Source organism: Temnothorax longispinosus, chromosome 9 (assembly GCF_030848805.1).
Source record: "Temnothorax longispinosus isolate EJ_2023e chromosome 9, Tlon_JGU_v1, whole genome shotgun sequence".
Taxonomy (NCBI): Eukaryota; Metazoa; Arthropoda; class Insecta; order Hymenoptera; family Formicidae; genus Temnothorax; species Temnothorax longispinosus.
In genome coordinates, this window is record NC_092366.1 from 4771170 (window position 1) to 4788652 (window position 17483).

A 17483-nucleotide genomic window follows, 5' to 3' on the forward strand; every position below is an offset into this window, starting at 1 on the left:
TATTGCAAACATTTAATTCAATCTTCTTTACTTTCTGAATATTTTCCATTGCATACTAGACACAAGTGTCCTCTCTCATTAATATCTTTTCTATTTTCTATATATATTTTCTTTTCTTTATCTTCTTTTTCTATCATTTTCTTTCTTTTTTTTTTAAGTAAGTACAGGAACAGAAATTTTAAATTAAGTTATTATATATTTGTAAGAAGTAAATAGATACATCTATCACAAACAACAGTTTTTTAAAAATATGATTGTATAAAAACAATGTACAAGCATCAAACAAATTCAAAATTTATTTAGTATAGAAAACTGTGCTGTTATAAAATCATATAGAACGCTTTTTATGGAAATCTCCATAAGAAACGTTCCTTTAATTTTTTTAAAAATATCAAAAAATTACTTGAAGATAATTCAGTTATTTTAGATTTGTTTAAGTTAAAAATTCTTCTTTTGTATGTTTTCTTTTTCACATTCTCGTTTTTCTTTATTCTTTTCTTTTCTTGAACCAAAGCATTCTTGATTGGGCTATCAGTCAAAATTACTGAAAAACTTTTCTTTCTTATAGACCGGGAGCCAGCGACAAAAAACATGTGTGATCGGCACCACGACGAAACTTTTTGGGACGATACCCGGTGTCATGTGGAACACGAAAACGCAAGTATGGCAGCTTGGAGGTGTCGCCTTTGCGCAGCGTAATTTTTTGAATGTGTTAAAGAAACTGTGCTTTTGGAGAATAGGCACCAATCTGATTCTTGTTTTATATTATTTATTTGTGAGCAAAAGTACGCGGGCCGTATGCGCCATACCGATGCCGCGTCGCAAACAGTATGCCATACTGATGAGAACGTGTCGGTTTTTTAATGCAATGTTGAATTTCGTACACCAAGTTAATTTTTTGGTGGAGAGGTAGATTTTAATTGTTTATCAACGAATATGAACATGCCAAAATACCGTTCCGGCGTCTCTGAGTATTCGCCATCTGACGCAAAGACGTCATTTTTTTCACTAATTTTGTGGTTGGTGCCTAAGATACATGCACTAAACGTTTTTAAATATTTGATATATAAACAATTGTTTTAACATTTTAGACAAATGTCTTTTAATCTTTGAAAAACGATTATTTATATGAAAAAATTTTAAATAAAACATATATATATATATATATATTAGGGTAATTAAGAAAAAACATTCTTTTTTTATTTTTTGCGACGCACCCCAAAATATCAGAGCTTACTTAAAAAAAGAATTTTCCTCAAAATTTGAGCAAAATCGAACAAGTTTTAGAGATCGCTACCAGCGATTTGCAATATTTTCGATTAAAAAATTGGTTTTTTTTTCAAATGTTCAAAATTGCATAACTTTTCGAGTTTTAATGATAAAGGCATGAAATTTTCAGGGAATCTTCGTCAATTCATGTAGTTTATGAATATCGAGTTAGAAAATTTATTTTCGGAAACAATTTTTTTACGTTTTTTTGTTTATAATAAAAAAATAACCGTTTATAACAAATAGGCGCCAGCGATCTGGGACATGGTTTTAACTTTAAATTACATCTATAGGTAATCCAAAAATACATTTCAATAATCAAATGCTTGAACATCGGTGAATTTGTTGCTGAAAATTTGCTTAAACAACAAATTCAAAAAACCACGTTACCCGTAATGTAGAAATAATAACGCATGTCATAATTTTTATTTAGGTGTCTGTATTGCATTCCAACTTTTGCTGTCAAATTTAAGTTGATAGAATAATAAATTATCCAAATGCTTACATATTCAATAATTTTTTGTTACAACATCAACTTCTTTTCTGCCTAATACAATAACACCATTCAAATTTACGAATTGCAATTGTTTTTTTACTGCGACTCATATTTGTAAAATGGATAGATTAATAACAATGCTACTTTTTTGTAATTTGTCATAATAATTTTATTTTCAAAGAACAAATAAGTACTTAATACTTATTATTCTTTGAAAATAAAATTATTAGGACAAATTACAAAAAAAGTAGCAAAGAACAATAAGTACTTATTGTTCTTTGAAAATAAAATTATTATGACAAATTACAAAAAAAAGTATCAAAGAACAATAAGTACTCTTTGTTCTTTGAAAATAAAATTATTGTGACAAATTACAAAAAAAGTAGCTGTTATAATATGTGCTACCTTGGAATTACTTTAAAGAGCGACGTCGAATAAGATTACGATTACACCTTCCACAGAAGATATAAAAGAAAAGAGGGGATTATTACAACAACTATAAAAGGAGGCAATAAATGTAACGGCGTCCACCAAATATCATCCATTGTATCGAGGATTTCAAGAGATCGTGAGTAGAGATCGAAACCAGTTTCGAAATTTGAACTAATTTGTAAGTAGGTATAATTTCTTTCAATATAAAATTCGATTAGTCACATTCACAACCATACCTCAGACTCGATAGAACAATTTTTAATTAAACATAGTAATATCTTATTTCCTGTAACTTTTGCCTATTTCCAAAAATCTGAAAAAAAGTGAAAACTCAACTTTATTTGTAAGGAAATCTTAAAAAATGCGGAAATAATTTGCTAAAGATAAGTAAAAGAAAAAGAAATAATATTTAATAACGTAATTAGACTCGTGAAAGTGTCAATAATTAATTTAAAATCGGCGAATGCTCCTTTCTTGAGGAGATGTTGTGACAAGCGAGCTGGTATACGCACGGTTATAGTGGACATTTCCACTGTGAAAAGGAAAAGTATATTTAGTCAATCGTTAAAACAGAAAGAGAAAGGAGAGAGCTCACCTCAAGGTCTGCAGCAGTCAGACCTCCTTTATAGGACCGGAAACGAAATCGGTACAGTTAAATTATTTTCGGTTCGCGGTTTTTTGTCGGTTCAGACACTACCGTGTCTCTTGATTTGCTTTATACATGCATATTACGTTTATTTTTGATAAAACTAAGTGCGCGCGGCAAGAAATAGAACACAATATTTTCTAAAAAATTACAAAATTTATACTTTAGCACGTTAACTCTGCTATGGTGATTACCTCTATGAGTAAAAAAATGAGTTTATTAGGGATCATGCATTTCTGTCTCTGTTTAGCAAATTTTAATTGGTCAATGTTTTTTATTGTTCTCGAAAAGTGCAGTGATAGAAAAAGACGGATTGACTTCTTAATTCTCCATTTCATCTCAGTTCCGTTTTCTTCTAGAGTAGAGTTTATATTCCAGTATAGTATATCTTTAAAAAAAAAGATTTAAAAGGGTGCCAAATGTATGTACCCATCACAAATTATACAAAATTATTACATAAAACTGTTTTAATTTATACTGAAACAAGTTTTTTTTTTAAATTAACGTCCTCTGCAAGGATTACAGCATTTTACGAACATTATTTAATTATTATCGTGTTTTCTTAATGTTCTCCAATCTCCATCAGATCTTATACAAAACAGAAATTAGTGGGCCTATTCTGTAAGGACCGAAGCACAGATTTTTGCACAACACAAGCTGTGCTTTGGCCTTAATTCTTAATAGTTTCATTGTCGTTATATTTGCTTTGCACAGATATTATATGTATATAAAGTAAAAAAGCTTCGCAACGACAATAACGATAACGAAACTATCGGTAGGGAGTTATAGAATAGGCCCGGAATAAGGCCATAGATCCAGTAAACTACATATTACAATTTTTTGCAAAATGACTACCCGTTAGCATTTATTTTTAACACAATTAATATAGAATTAAATATCTGCTTAACAAATGTACTCGCAAACAGAACGAACTTCCACCTACGATTGAAGAGGAACGACGAACTTGGTTTACGATTCTATATGTCTCGAATATTTCTGAGGAATTTAAAAGGGTTGTTAAAGATCAGAATGTTAACTTGTCTTTTTACACAGTTTGAACAAATTTAAGAAATTTATTAAAGTACAGAAGGATATTCTCCCAATTCAATCTAATAAAAATGTTATATATAAAATATCTTGTAAAAATTGCGACGCTTCATATGTTGGTCAGACGATGTGACAATTAAAGACTAGAACTTCAGAACATCGCATTCACATCCACAGAAATACAACTACTTAGTCTGTCATCACTGAACACAGAATGAATTTCGATCACGAATTTGATTGGGTGAATGTCGAAATTTTGGATAAAGAAAAATATTTATCTAGGAGACTAGTTTCTGAGATGACCCATATCAAGTTGCAAAAGAATAGTTTTAATTCTCAAATTGACACAGATTTTTTACATCATGCATATGTGACGGTTTTAAGCAAATTGTAATCCATGCTCATAAACATTTTGTCGTTGTCAAGTCGCGTTTTACTATTGGTACATTAAATATTTATTATTTTGTTTTATTGGCTTGACTACAATTTATAATCTTCACTGTTGTTTTAACCTACGACTTGCCTCTTTTTGCAATATCTAATCATATCATTGTTGTGTGTCGTGTCGATAAGATCTAAGTCTCTTCGTAGACAGTATTTTTATCTGCCATAATTTATATTTATTTTGCGTATGGCTCTGAATTCCACGTTTTTTAGACTGATTGGTGAGTTTTTTAAGGTTTTCTTCTTTTAGTATTAATATCGCAGCATTAATGTAACAACTTTTACAGATATAAGTAGATTAATTGGTCTATTTTTCCAACATAGTTTCTGAAACTTCGAATCAGTAAGCTCACCAGTGTGGTATGGAGAACGTTTAATTTATTTTAATTTATACCGCTAAAGATGGTTCAAAGTTGAGTCGAAACGTACGGATTGATGTAAATCACACGACCAATAAAACAGGTATTCTGATGTTACGCGCACGGAGATTTGCGTCTAACCTTTAATTATAGCCTATACTTCTCTTATTTCAATTTCGAGGGTCCTTATACTATTTTAATAGATTTTTATTTTACATATTTACCAAGCTTTGACTGCGTGCTGACTAGATTTGTCAGACTTGAAACACAGCTCCGGTTGGAGTAGTAAAATCCCTCCCCCTACACCTAATAAAATTAAATCGATTCGATTTAATTTTTGATGCTATGTGCATCTAAATAACTGTAAAGAAATTATTGCGAAAAGTATTACCTCAGCCAGGGTTCAAACCTGAAACTTCCTTCATTCCGTGAAGGTGTGTCGTACCAATTCGACCACCGAGACATATGGTGATATTTATCGCAATAATCTATTATTAGTTGTAATATTACGCGTACTTTCAGCCAGCGTGATTAAAATTTGAAGTATAAGCTCCAATGGAAATTCACAAATATAGAAAACGGGCTAACTAAGAACCAGGCGCGACAATGATGCGCAAAAATTTTATTTTTATTTGCAATTTACAACCTTATCTTCCAAGAAATGTAATTAACAGATACTGGTTGGAAAATATGTAAAATGCAAATAAAAATAAAACTTTCGCGCATCATTTACAACACCTGGTTCTTAGTTAATTAGGCCACGCGTAATCGTGGGTCCCAAAGTGGGTTATATCCGTGTTTATTTTTCCCAGAGCCGTTACTCTTGCAACATCGAGATACAATATATAAGTCCGTAGACTGGCATATAACATTTACTTAGTTATTCTGTTTTTGTCAATCAGAGAAGAGATATCACGCAACATGACGGACCCAAGTAAAGATACACCATTCTATTATTCGCAAAGCGGTGACACGGAGGAGGATAAGGTCAGTCCTATACCATTCTCCCTTTTCTTCTTTCAATTTTATATTTTAATTCTCCGTTCAATTCAACTTTTCGTATCTTACTTTTCGTTTCATTATTGATCTCATGCACAATAGAATGAAAATCAAGATTTTTGTCGTATAGAAACTTTTGGAGCCGCTTAAATACATTGTTCAATATACTGAAAAACATAGATATACAAAATTAACACGTGTTTTCAATTACTGGCTTAAAATATCACCGGATAAACTGCAGCAGATTGACGAAATCGTCAAAATTGTCTACAATGTGGTCATCCTGTAAGTTACATTTTATTGTAAAGCATGATCATCGACTTTTATGTGTGTGTATGTGTGTTGTTAATTTTATAAATTTGAACACATGTAAATATTAATATAATAAAAAGTTACATTTGCTTTCTGCATATTGTATTTATTTATGTTAAAATAAAGTGCGCACGATAAAAAGTAGGACATAATATTTTACAAAAAAAATTAAATTTTATTTTGTTATTTGTACTACAGTTTCTTTTTTTCCAATTATTAATAATATATATTTTGACATAATAATTTATACTAAAATTTTATCAATTTTCTTTGAATTGCTCTTTTATTAGTTACGACGATATTCAAGATAAAGCCATTTTGCGAGATGGCATTCCCGTAACCCATTCCGTTCATGAGCTTTCCTGCACAATAAGCGCCACCAATTACGTACAACTGATCGCTTTTGAAAAAGCTTTTGAATTACATCCCGCAGTAAGTTTTAAAGTATCCACATTACTATATTTCAAGAATTGCAATATTATATCATAGATAGTTGAATTATAGCATTAAATGCTTTTTAACAAGTTTGTCCTCAAGTAATTTAAAAACTTTTAGAAGTAATAAAGACGATGTGTGTGTGTGTGTGTATTTAAAAGATTCAGACATTCTTGAAAAATCTCACGACATGTTTGCAATTAAGCACTTATAAAACTGTATACATATTTCTTTACGATCAGCACTGTATTGATTACAATCAGTACTAATTCGAAGCTCAACAAAATCGCGCCAATATATTAAATTTTGTTAAATACAACATAAAAAAATTAAGTTATTTATTTTTATATCTTAATTAACAGGCAGCTAAAATCTTAACTGAACAATTAATGGAATTTAACAGAGGCCAGGGAATGGATATGTATTGGAAGGAGAATTTAGAGTGTCCAACTGACAACGATTACCAGATAATGGCGGAAAGAAGTAAATGTTTATGATTTTGTGATAACTTTTATTATCTGCTGAAGCAGAAACTCCATTTTAAAAATTAAATTACAAATTTAAAATTTGAATATTAATTAATTTTATAGAGGCTGGCTGGATAGTCGAATTAATAGTAAAATTAATGAAACTCTTTTCCACTTGTGAAACGGATTTTTCATCGCTATTAAGTTTACTGGGATATTATTATCAAATACATAATGACTATTCTAACTTGTGTATTTGTAGAGTAAGTAATTTGTTTAATTTTCATTATTAATTTGATTAATTTTCTATTATGCGACTTGGGTCTCGGAACCTTTTGAAAGGTAGATATAGATTCTCGAATGATAAAAAAAATCACTGTGACGTGAGCTTCATTTTCTCGACACTGGGGTGTAAAAATCACGAATTTGTTATTATCACAGGACATGAATGATGCAAATTTTTGCGATGATCTGACTGAAGGGAAGTTCAGCTTCCCTATTATACATGCCCTTAAATGCGGTAATAGCCAGAAAATAATGGGTATTTTTTTAGAAACATAATTATGTTTAAGATAATATATATACTTATTTGACGTAGGAAATTATTTCTTAAGTACGCATTTTTCAGATATTCTAAAACAACGAATTACCGATACCGATCTTAAAAATAATTGTGTGGACTTGTTGGAGAAACTTGGTTCTCTCAAATACACGAGGGACACACTGGAAAAACTGGACAAAAAAATAAGGAGAGAAATTGAACGTTTAGGAGGAAATCCAGATCTAGTAAAGATGCTGAACGAATTCAAGAACGAGGTGTTGTGCGGTACTGCTAAGGTTACAACTAAATAAAACGTCGAATATTTCGTGCAAAAAATAATGAATAATTTTTGTTTAAAAAATTGTCCGGGCAATCGTATATTTCGTTTTTACAAGATACATTATACTACAGAATAGATTGTTATGTAAAGTTGAACATTTATTTCTCATTGAGATTTAATCTCGTATATTTTTAGATTGTTTGTTAGTTTTCTTTTTACATAATTATACATATTGTACAATATAACATTACTAATTGTAAGTATATTAAGTAATTGTAAATCACTTATTTTATTTGTAAGCCTTATTTATCGCTATATATGTATCTCTTTATCGTAACTTTTTAGCGACAGTATCAATAGTATAATTAAATTTCTTATTTAATATTTTTGAAATTTTGACTAAAACTAATTTTTACTATATGTTTAACTTCTACTATTCAACTTCTACTATTAATTTAAATTGTATTACTTGTTATTATCTTTGATTGCGCGAAAAAATGTACACAAAAGAAATTGTACATCTTCACAAAAGGTTTTTCACAAAAGATGAAATTTTATTGAAACTATAGGATTTAAAAGTATCAGTCTGTTACTTTTGTCTCGAAAGTAATATTTGTTATTGGTGTTGATTTCTATTTATTTATATATGTATTTTTTAAATAAAAATTTTCTTATTATTATTTTAAAATACCAAATATACAAAGAAGAAAAACAAATAAAGGTGTAGCAACGCCTGTTTAAAATAATTAAATATGTCTAGAACTATTTTAAAAAGTTTTTAAAAAATAAAACGTTTTGCTACATTGATTATATGTTCGTTTTTATTTTATTTTACCTTATTAAAATCAGCCTTGAGCTCTGTTACAACCGCAGCCCTAGAGGTAGGGACAATCGTAACAAATTCGATCTTCATAAAATTTGATTTTTATGAAGCAATTATAAAATGTGAATAAATTTTATTTATACCATAATGTAATTAAAGAATGTATTTATCTTACGAAAGAGAAAAAGTTTATATATATAAACAAGTAAATCGAAGATATCAATTCAAATGAACAAAATGTTACGTTTGTCCCTGGTCTCCCCTACTATAAAAAAATTTAAATATGAAATATTTGTTCTTTGTATTTAACAAAAAAAACTTTTAGAAAGTTAGAATTTCTTCAGTGTAGCGCGCGTGCGGCCCAGAACATCTAAGCGCATCACAGACCTGTTATTGCTCAATCTCGTGCGGCTAGAAGCCGCCTGTCCCTCTAAGAAGATTTATTTGTACGTTGATTTATTTGTACATTTTTCAATTCTGCACATAAACTTCCGGCAATCACGCAAAATAGATGTTGTATCTCATAATGGGGACTGATCTCTACGTTTAAAAGATGTATATGAAACTAATATGTGCTACCTTGGAATTACTTTAAAGAGGGGCGTCGAATAAGGTTACGATTACATAAGATATAATAGAAAAAAGGGGATTATTACAACAACTATAACAGAAGGCAATAAATGTAACGGCGTACTCAGTCCATCAGATACCATTGAATCGAGGATTTGAAGAGATCGTGAGTATAGAGATCGAAACCAGTTTTCAAATTTGAACTAATTTGTAAGTATAATTTCTTTTAATATAAAATTTGATTAGTCACATTCACAACCATACCTCAAACTCGATAGAACAATTTTTAATTAAACATAGTAATATCTTATTTCCTATAACTTTTGCCTATTTCCAAAAATCTGACAAAAAGTGAAAACTCAACTTTATTTGTAAGGAAATCTTAAAAAATGCGGAAATAATTTGCTAAAGATAAGTAAAAAAAAAAAGAAATAAAATTTAATAACGTAATTAGACTCGTGAAAGTGACAATAATTTAAAATCGGCGAATGCGAGTCGGGCGCGGAACGTGGTGCGCAAATGAAACTTAAAAAACCATGTATTCAAGTGTAATAAACGTTTCGGCTATTCTTTCGAACCATCTTCAGCATTTATTGAAATAAGAAGATTCTATTCCTGCAGAGCTCGAGGCAGAAAGCTCCTTTCTTGAGGAGATGTCGTAACAAGCGAGCTGGTACGCACGGTTATAGTGGACATTTCCACTGTGAAAAGGAAAAGTATATTTAGTTAATCGTTAAAGCAGAAAGAGAAAGGAGAAAGCTCGTCTCAAGGTCTGCAGCAATCAGACCTCCTTTCTCTTTCTGTTATAAAATATTGTATATAAAATTGCAACGCTTCATATATTGATCAATGAGACAATTAAAGACTAGAACTTCAAAACATCGCAATCACATCCACAGAAATACAACTACTTAGTCTGTCATCACTGAACACAGAATGAATTTCGATCACGAATTTGATTGGGTGAATGTCGAAATTTTGGATAAAGAAAAATATTTATCTAGGAGACTAGTTTCTGAGATGACCCATATCAAGTTGCAAAAGAATAGTTTTAATTCTCAAATTGACACAGATTTTTTTACATCATGCATATGTGACGGTTTTAAGCAAATTGTAATCCATGCTCATAAACATTTTGTCGTTGTCAAGTCGCGTTTTACTATTGGTACATTAAATATTTATTATTTTGTATTATTTATTATTTTGGCTTGACTACAATTTAATAATCTTCACCATTGTTTTGACCTACGACTTGCCTCTTCTTACAATATCTAATCATATCATTGTTGTCGTGTCGACAAGATCGTTAAGTCTCTTCATAGACAGTATTTTTATCTGCCATAATTTATATTTATTTTTCGTATGGCTCTGAATTCCACGTTTTTTAGACTGATTGGTGAGTTTTTTAAGGTTTTCTTCTTTTAATTTATTTTAATTTATACCGCTGAAGATGGTTCAAAGTTGAGTCGAAACGTACGGATTAATGTAAATCACACGACCAATAAATAGTTATTTGTGTAACAAGTGTCGTAAGATGAAAATTCCCGGGTGCGAAGTTTACGCACGAGCCGAAGGCGAGTGCGGTAACCGCACCCGGGAATTTTATTTCTATTTTACGTATCTTCCAACCAGTATCTTACATATCTTCCACCAATTAAATTTAGTCGGCGCGTATAGTCAAGGTTGTAAAAAAAAACCCAGTTATGTATTTTGGCACAATAAACATTCATACATAAAAAAAAAAACTGGTACAACATTTTCACGGAATGAAAGAGGTTCCAGGTTCGAACCCTGGCTGAGGTAATATTTTTCGCAATGATTTCTTTACAGTTATTTGGATGCATATAGCATCAAAAATTAAATTGATTCGATTTAATTAATAGGTGTAGGGAAGGATTTTATTACTCCAACCGGAACTGTGTTTCGAGTCTGACGTACATTTAGTCAGTGCATCTCGATGTTGCAAGAGCGACAACCAGTGTAGATAATAAAATCCTAGTTTCCGTTTTAACCTGCGTGGACAACTCTCCTTCGATAATCCGAACACCTGGCTGGCCGTACCTGGGGGGTTTAGAAGTACGCAGGTGGGAAAAAAACGGGTTTTCAAGTCATAGTATAAGTCATAATTTTTATCGGATATTGATAATTGATCACTCAGGAACATGCAAATAAATTGCCAGTTCGATTGCTCGGGGGAATTAGTCGCCAGGCTTAATTATAAATAATTAAAAATAATTATTTTTAAGTCATACTATAAAAGCTGGGTTTTTTTTAGTAACAATTATAGTGCTAACACATGCCATAAAAAAAAGCCAAGTGAAAATTTTGGTGGCAACATCTCTAAAAAAATTATTGAAAATGCACAAAGCCGACGCGCGGCGGAGGGGTCTGACAATGGCCTCAATTGTTTTTAGCGTCCATGAATTTTAAAAAACCGTGTATTATTAACTATCATTATCGTATCAATTTATGAAAAGATTGATAAACAATAAATAGTGTGAAAATAAAAATATGGCTTTGCTGGCGCAGCGTTGCGTTATTTGTGAAAAGATAGTGGTGGTGGTCCAATTGTCTTCTTTTCTGAAGAAACATTTTCACACACTATTTATTGTTTATCAACCTTTTCATAAATTGATACGATAATGATAGAATAATACACGTTTTTAAAAACTCATGGACGCTAAAAACAATTGAGGCCTTCGTCAGACCCCTCCGCCGCGTGCCGGCTTTGTGCATTTTAAATAATTTTTTTAGAGATGTTGCCACCAAAATTTTTATTTGGCTTTTTTTTGGTGGCATATGTTAGCACTATACTTGTTACTTGTTACTAAAGAAAACCCAGCTTTTATAGTATGACTTAAAAATAATTATTTTTAATTATTTATAATTAATTAAAGTAATTTAAATCGACCATGACTGGCAATATATAACGTCTTTTCGATGTGAGCATTAAAAAACTGTGAGCCAACTTGCTTTGTCGGATTCACACATAACAGCACTTTTTCGGATCAATCATCGAGACATTATTAATTTCGTCTCCCGTATACCGTGCGGGTGTCGTCGACGACGGTATATACGGGAGGTTCCAGGTTCGAACCCTGGCTGAGGTAATATTTTTCGCAATAAAAATAAAACTATTTAATTTAGAAATTACATCAACTGACCAAAACCCATAGTCGAAATTAATAATGTCTCGATGATTGATCCGAAAAAGTGCTGTGTGAATCCGACAAAGGTTGGCTCACAGTTTTTCAATGTTCACATCGAAAAGACGTTATATATTGCCAGTCATGGTCGATTTAAATTACTTTAATTGTTATTCTATATACTCTGGCGAAGAAAATTCATTATTCTATTTATAATTAAGCCTGGCGACTAATTCCCCCGAGCAATCAAACTGGCAATTTATTTGCATGTTCCTGAGTGACCAATTATCAATATCCGATAAACATTGAGATTTATACTATAACTTGAAAATCTGTTTTTTTTTCTCACCTGCGTACTTTTAAACCCCCCAGGTACGACCAGCCAGGTGTTCGGATTATCAAGTCCACGCAGGTTAAAACGGGAAATCGTATTTTACAAAATCACTTGGCCAAAAGTGTCGTCAGCTCTTAGACTATAATTCTGATATTACGCACGGAGATCTGCGTCTGACCTTTATAGCCTTTACTTCTCTTATTTCAATTTCGTGGATTCTTATACTATTTTAATAGATTTTTATTTTACATATTTATTAACCTTTAACTGCCGACTAGATTTGTCCTAGAAGAATACCTAGAAAGAATGCGCCTGGGGCATCGCTTGTAAATAAAAGATAGGCGCGAGCGAGAGAGTGGGGAGCGCTCGCCCGGCGACGAGCAGTAGCGCAGAGAGCAGAGATTACGAAAGCTATCGGTCTCCTCGAAAGTATAATAAAGTATAATAAAAATATTCTCTCTCTGTACTCTGACCCGAGTCGTGTATCCTACCCCGAGATCCTGACATTACCGAGAACGTTCATAACAAGATTTGTCAGATTTGAAACACAGTTTCGGTTGGGGTAGTAAAATCTCCCTCTACACCTAATTAAATCGATTTGATTTAATTTTTGATGCTATATGCATCTAAATAACTGTAAAGAAATTATTGCGAAAAATATTACCTCAGCTAGGGTTCAAACCTGGAACTTCCTTCTTTCCGTGAAGGTGTCGTACCAATTCGACCACCGAGACATGGTGGTGATATTTATCGCAATAATCTATTATTAGTTGTAATATTACGCGTACTTTCAGCCAGCGTGATTTAAAATTCGAAGTATAGGCTCCAATGGAAATTTACGAATATGGAAAACGGGCTAACTAAGAACCAGGCGCGACAATGATGCGCGAAAGTTTTATTTTTATTTGCAATTTACAACCTTATCTTCCAAGAAATGTAATTAACAGATACTTGTTGGAAGATATGTAAAATGCAAATAAAAATAAAACTTTCGGGAGATTTCACTACTCCAAAGGAAACTATGTTTTAAGTGTGACAAATTTAGTCGGCGCGTAGTCAAGGTTGAAAGATAAAGTTGTAAAATGCAAATAAAAATAAAACTTTCGCGCATTGTTTACACAGCGCCTGGTCCTACTTGTTAATAGCCCACGTATAATCGTAGGTCCCAAAGTGGGTTATATCCGTGTTTATTTTTGCCAAAGCCGTCTTGCAACATCGAGATAAAATATAAGTCTGTAGACTGACATACATTTAGTTATTCTGTTTTTGTCAATCAGAGAAGAGACATCACGCAACATGGACCCAAGCAAAGTTACACAATTCTATTATTCGCCAAGCGGTGACACGGAGGAGGATAAGGTCAGTCCTATACATATCATTTTCCAGCAAATCAAAAATAAAAGGAAGTTCTTGTCGCATGCAGTCGAATTCTATAATTCCTGATACTTTTTAGTAATAGTTCTGTTGATTTTGACAAAAAAAAGTCCATTGAAAAAATTATCCGCTAGTTTTCCGAAATCTCGAAGTTCCGGTTTATCTAAAATATTTTTCGGATAGTTCTGAGCATACTGAAGCATTTTCTATAGCATTCCCGACACTAGCAATGTTGAATCATTTTTTTATAAATTAATACCGCCCGAAAGCCGAGCTGTTAAAAATTTTAAGCAATCATAAAACATTGCCAGTATCGGGAACTCTTTAGAAAATGCTTTAGCATGTTCAGAACTATTCGAAAAGTATTTTAGATAAACCGGAACTGCGACATTTCATACAGCATATCACCCTATTCTTTTTAAATACTCAGCTTTCGAACGGTACTATTAATTTACAAAAAAATTATACAACATTGCTAGTGTTGGGAACTCTTTAGAAAATGCTTTAGTATTTTCAGAACTATTCGAAAAATATTTTAGATAAACCGAAACTCCGAGATTTCGGAAAACTAGCAGATAATTTTTTCAATAGACTTTTTTTTGTCAAAATCAACAGAACTATTCCTAAAAAGTATCAGGAACTATAGAACTCGACTGCATGCAACAAGAACTCTTTTTTATTTTTGATCTGCTAAAAAATGATCTGCTACGGGAAGTTAGCAAATCATTTTTTCGATCGACTGTTTTTGGGGTAAAATCACCAGAACTATTACTAAAAAGTATCAGGAACTGTAGAACTCGACTGCATGCGACAAGAACTCCTTTTTATTTTTGATCTGCTGGAAAATGATATGCCAACTTCACAGACACATTGATCTCATGCACAATAGAATAAAAATCAAGATTTTGTACTACAGTTTCTTTTTTTCCAATTATTAATAATATATGTTTTGACATAATAATTTATACTAAAATTTTATAAATTTTTTGTCGTATAGAAACTTTTGGAGCCGCTTAAATACATTGTTCCATGTACTGAAAAACATAGATGTACAAAATTAACACGTGTTTTCAACTATTGGTTTAAAATATCATCGGATAAACTGCAGCAGATTGACGAAATCGTCAAAATTGCCTACAATACATGCATCCTGTAAGTTTTTTACAACCCAAATTTTCGACCTTTATAGTCTGATAAAAAAAAACTAGTTGAGTAAAAAAAAATCTCCCGATGGAAACGAGAAAAACTATCGCAAAACATTGTGTATAAATTTGAAGCAAATCGGTCCAGCCGTTCTCGAGATATTCTGATCACCGTCCGCGAAAAACACATTAACGCCGGCCACGAGAACAGCGCTCCGAGGGAATGAATTCCCTTAAAAAAATTTGTGAACGTGCCTTAATGTAGATACTTTTAAATAAAAAAACCCGGATCGAATCGAATTAATAGTTTCCAAGATAAAAATTCCCGAATTTCACCTTTTTTTCTTGCGGTCTACTCATATGTACCCCCTTAATATAATAGTTACATTTGCTTCCTGCATATTGTATTTATTTATGTTAAAATAAAGTGCGCACGAGATAAAAAGTAGGACATAATATTTTACAAAAAAATTAAATTTTATTCTGTTATTTGTACTACAGTTTCTTTTTTTTTCCAATTATTAATAATATGTTTTGACATAATAATTTATACTAAAATTTTATAAATTTTTTTTTAATTGCTCTTTTATTAGTTACGACGATATTCAGGATAAAGCCATTTTGCGAGATGGCATTCCCGTAACCCATTCCGTTCATGGGCTTTCCTGCACGATAAGCGCCACCAATTACGTGCAGCTGATCGCTTTTGAAAAAGCTTTTGAATTACATCCCGTTGTAAGTTTTAAAGTATCCACATTACTATATTTCAAGAATTGCAATATTATATCATAGATAGTTGAATTATAGCGTTAAATGCTTTTTAACAAGTTTGTCCTCAAGTAATTTAAAAACTTAGAAGTAATAAAGACGATGTGTGTGTGTGTATTTAAAAGATACACACATTCTTCAAAAATCTCACGACATGTTTGCAATTAAGCACTTATAAAACTGTGTACATATTTCTTTACGATCAGCACTGTATTGATTACAACCAGTACTAATTCGAAGCTCAACAAAATCGCGCCAATATATTAAATTTTGTTAAATACAACATAAATTAAGTTATTTATTTTTATATCTTAATTAACAGGCAGCTAAAATCTTAACTGAACAATTACTGGAATTTCACAGAGGCCAGGGAATGGATATGTATTGGAAGAAGAATTTAGAGTGTCCAACTGACAACGATTACCAGATAATGGCGGAAAGAAGTAAATGTTTATGATTTTGTGATAACTTTTATTATCTGCTGAAACAGAAACTCCATTTTAAAAACTAAATTACATATATAAAATTTGAATATTAATTAATTTTATAGAGGCTGGTTGGCTAATAAAATTAATGACAAAATTAATGAAACTCTTTTCCACTTGTGAAACGGATTTTTCATCGCTATTAAGTTTACTGGGATATTATTATCAAATACATAATGACTATTCTAACTTGTGTATTTGTAGAGTAAGTAATTTGTTTAATTTTCATTATTAATTTGATTAATTTTCTATTATGTGACTTGGGTCTCGGAACCTCTTGTGACGTGAGCTTCATTTTCTCAACACTGAGGTGTAAAAATCACGAATTTGTTATTATTACAGGATATGAACGATCAAAGTTATTGCGACGATTTAACTGAAGGGAAGTTCAGCTTCCCTATTATACATGCCCTTAAATCCAGTAATAGCCAGAAAATAATGGGTATTTTTTTAGAAAAATAATTATGTTTAAGATAATACATATACTTATTTGACGTAGGAAATTATTTATTAAATACGCATTTTTCAGATATTCTAAAACAACGAATTACCGATACCGATCTTAAAAATAATTGTGTGGACTTGTTGGAGGAACTTGGTTCTCTCAAATACACGAGGAATACACTAGAAACACTGGACAAAAAAATAAGAAGAGAAATCGAACGTTTAGGAGGAAATCCAGGTCTAGTAAAGATGCTGGACGAATTCAGGAACGAGGTGTTGTGCGGTACTGCTAAGGTTACAACTAAATTATAAAACGTCGAATATTTTGTGCAAAAAATAATAAATAATTTTCGTTTGAAAAATTGTCCGGGCAATCGTATATTTCGTTTTTACAAGATACATTATACCACAGAATAGATTGTTATGTAAAGTTGAACATTTATTTCTCATTGAGATTTAATCTTGTATATTTTCAGATTGTTTGTTAATTTTTTCTTTACATAATTATACATATTGTACAATATAACATTACTAATTGTAAGTATATTAAATAATTGTAAATCACTTATTTTATTTGTAAGCCTTATTTATCGCTATATGTATCTCTTTATCGTAACTTTTTGGCGACAGTATCAATAGTATAATTAAATTTCTTATTTAATATTTTTGC

The 17483-nt window shown here is 31.3% G+C and overlaps 2 protein-coding genes across 2 annotated transcripts; both read left to right on the plus strand.

The window, feature by feature from the left end:
* Positions 1 to 4927: 4927 nt before the first annotated feature.
* LOC139819016 (terpene synthase-like) lies at positions 4928 to 8030 on the plus strand. Its single transcript, XM_071788137.1, has 7 exons — positions 4928 to 5680; positions 5823 to 5977; positions 6295 to 6436; positions 6802 to 6922; positions 7030 to 7169; positions 7348 to 7447; positions 7535 to 8030. The coding sequence occupies exons 1-7, from the start codon at positions 5615 to 5617 to the stop codon at positions 7756 to 7758; spliced, it is 948 nt and encodes a 315-aa protein (XP_071644238.1). The 5' UTR covers positions 4928 to 5614; the 3' UTR covers positions 7759 to 8030.
* A 5820-nt stretch (positions 8031 to 13850) lies between these two features.
* On the plus strand, positions 13851 to 17421 carry LOC139818829 (terpene synthase-like). The gene is made up of 7 exons (XM_071787816.1): positions 13851 to 13959; positions 14972 to 15126; positions 15710 to 15851; positions 16207 to 16327; positions 16435 to 16574; positions 16712 to 16811; positions 16899 to 17421. Exons 1-7 carry the CDS (start codon positions 13897 to 13899, stop codon positions 17123 to 17125), a joined length of 948 nt encoding a protein of 315 aa, XP_071643917.1. The 5' UTR covers positions 13851 to 13896; the 3' UTR covers positions 17126 to 17421.
* The last annotated feature ends 62 nt before the right edge of the window (positions 17422 to 17483 follow it).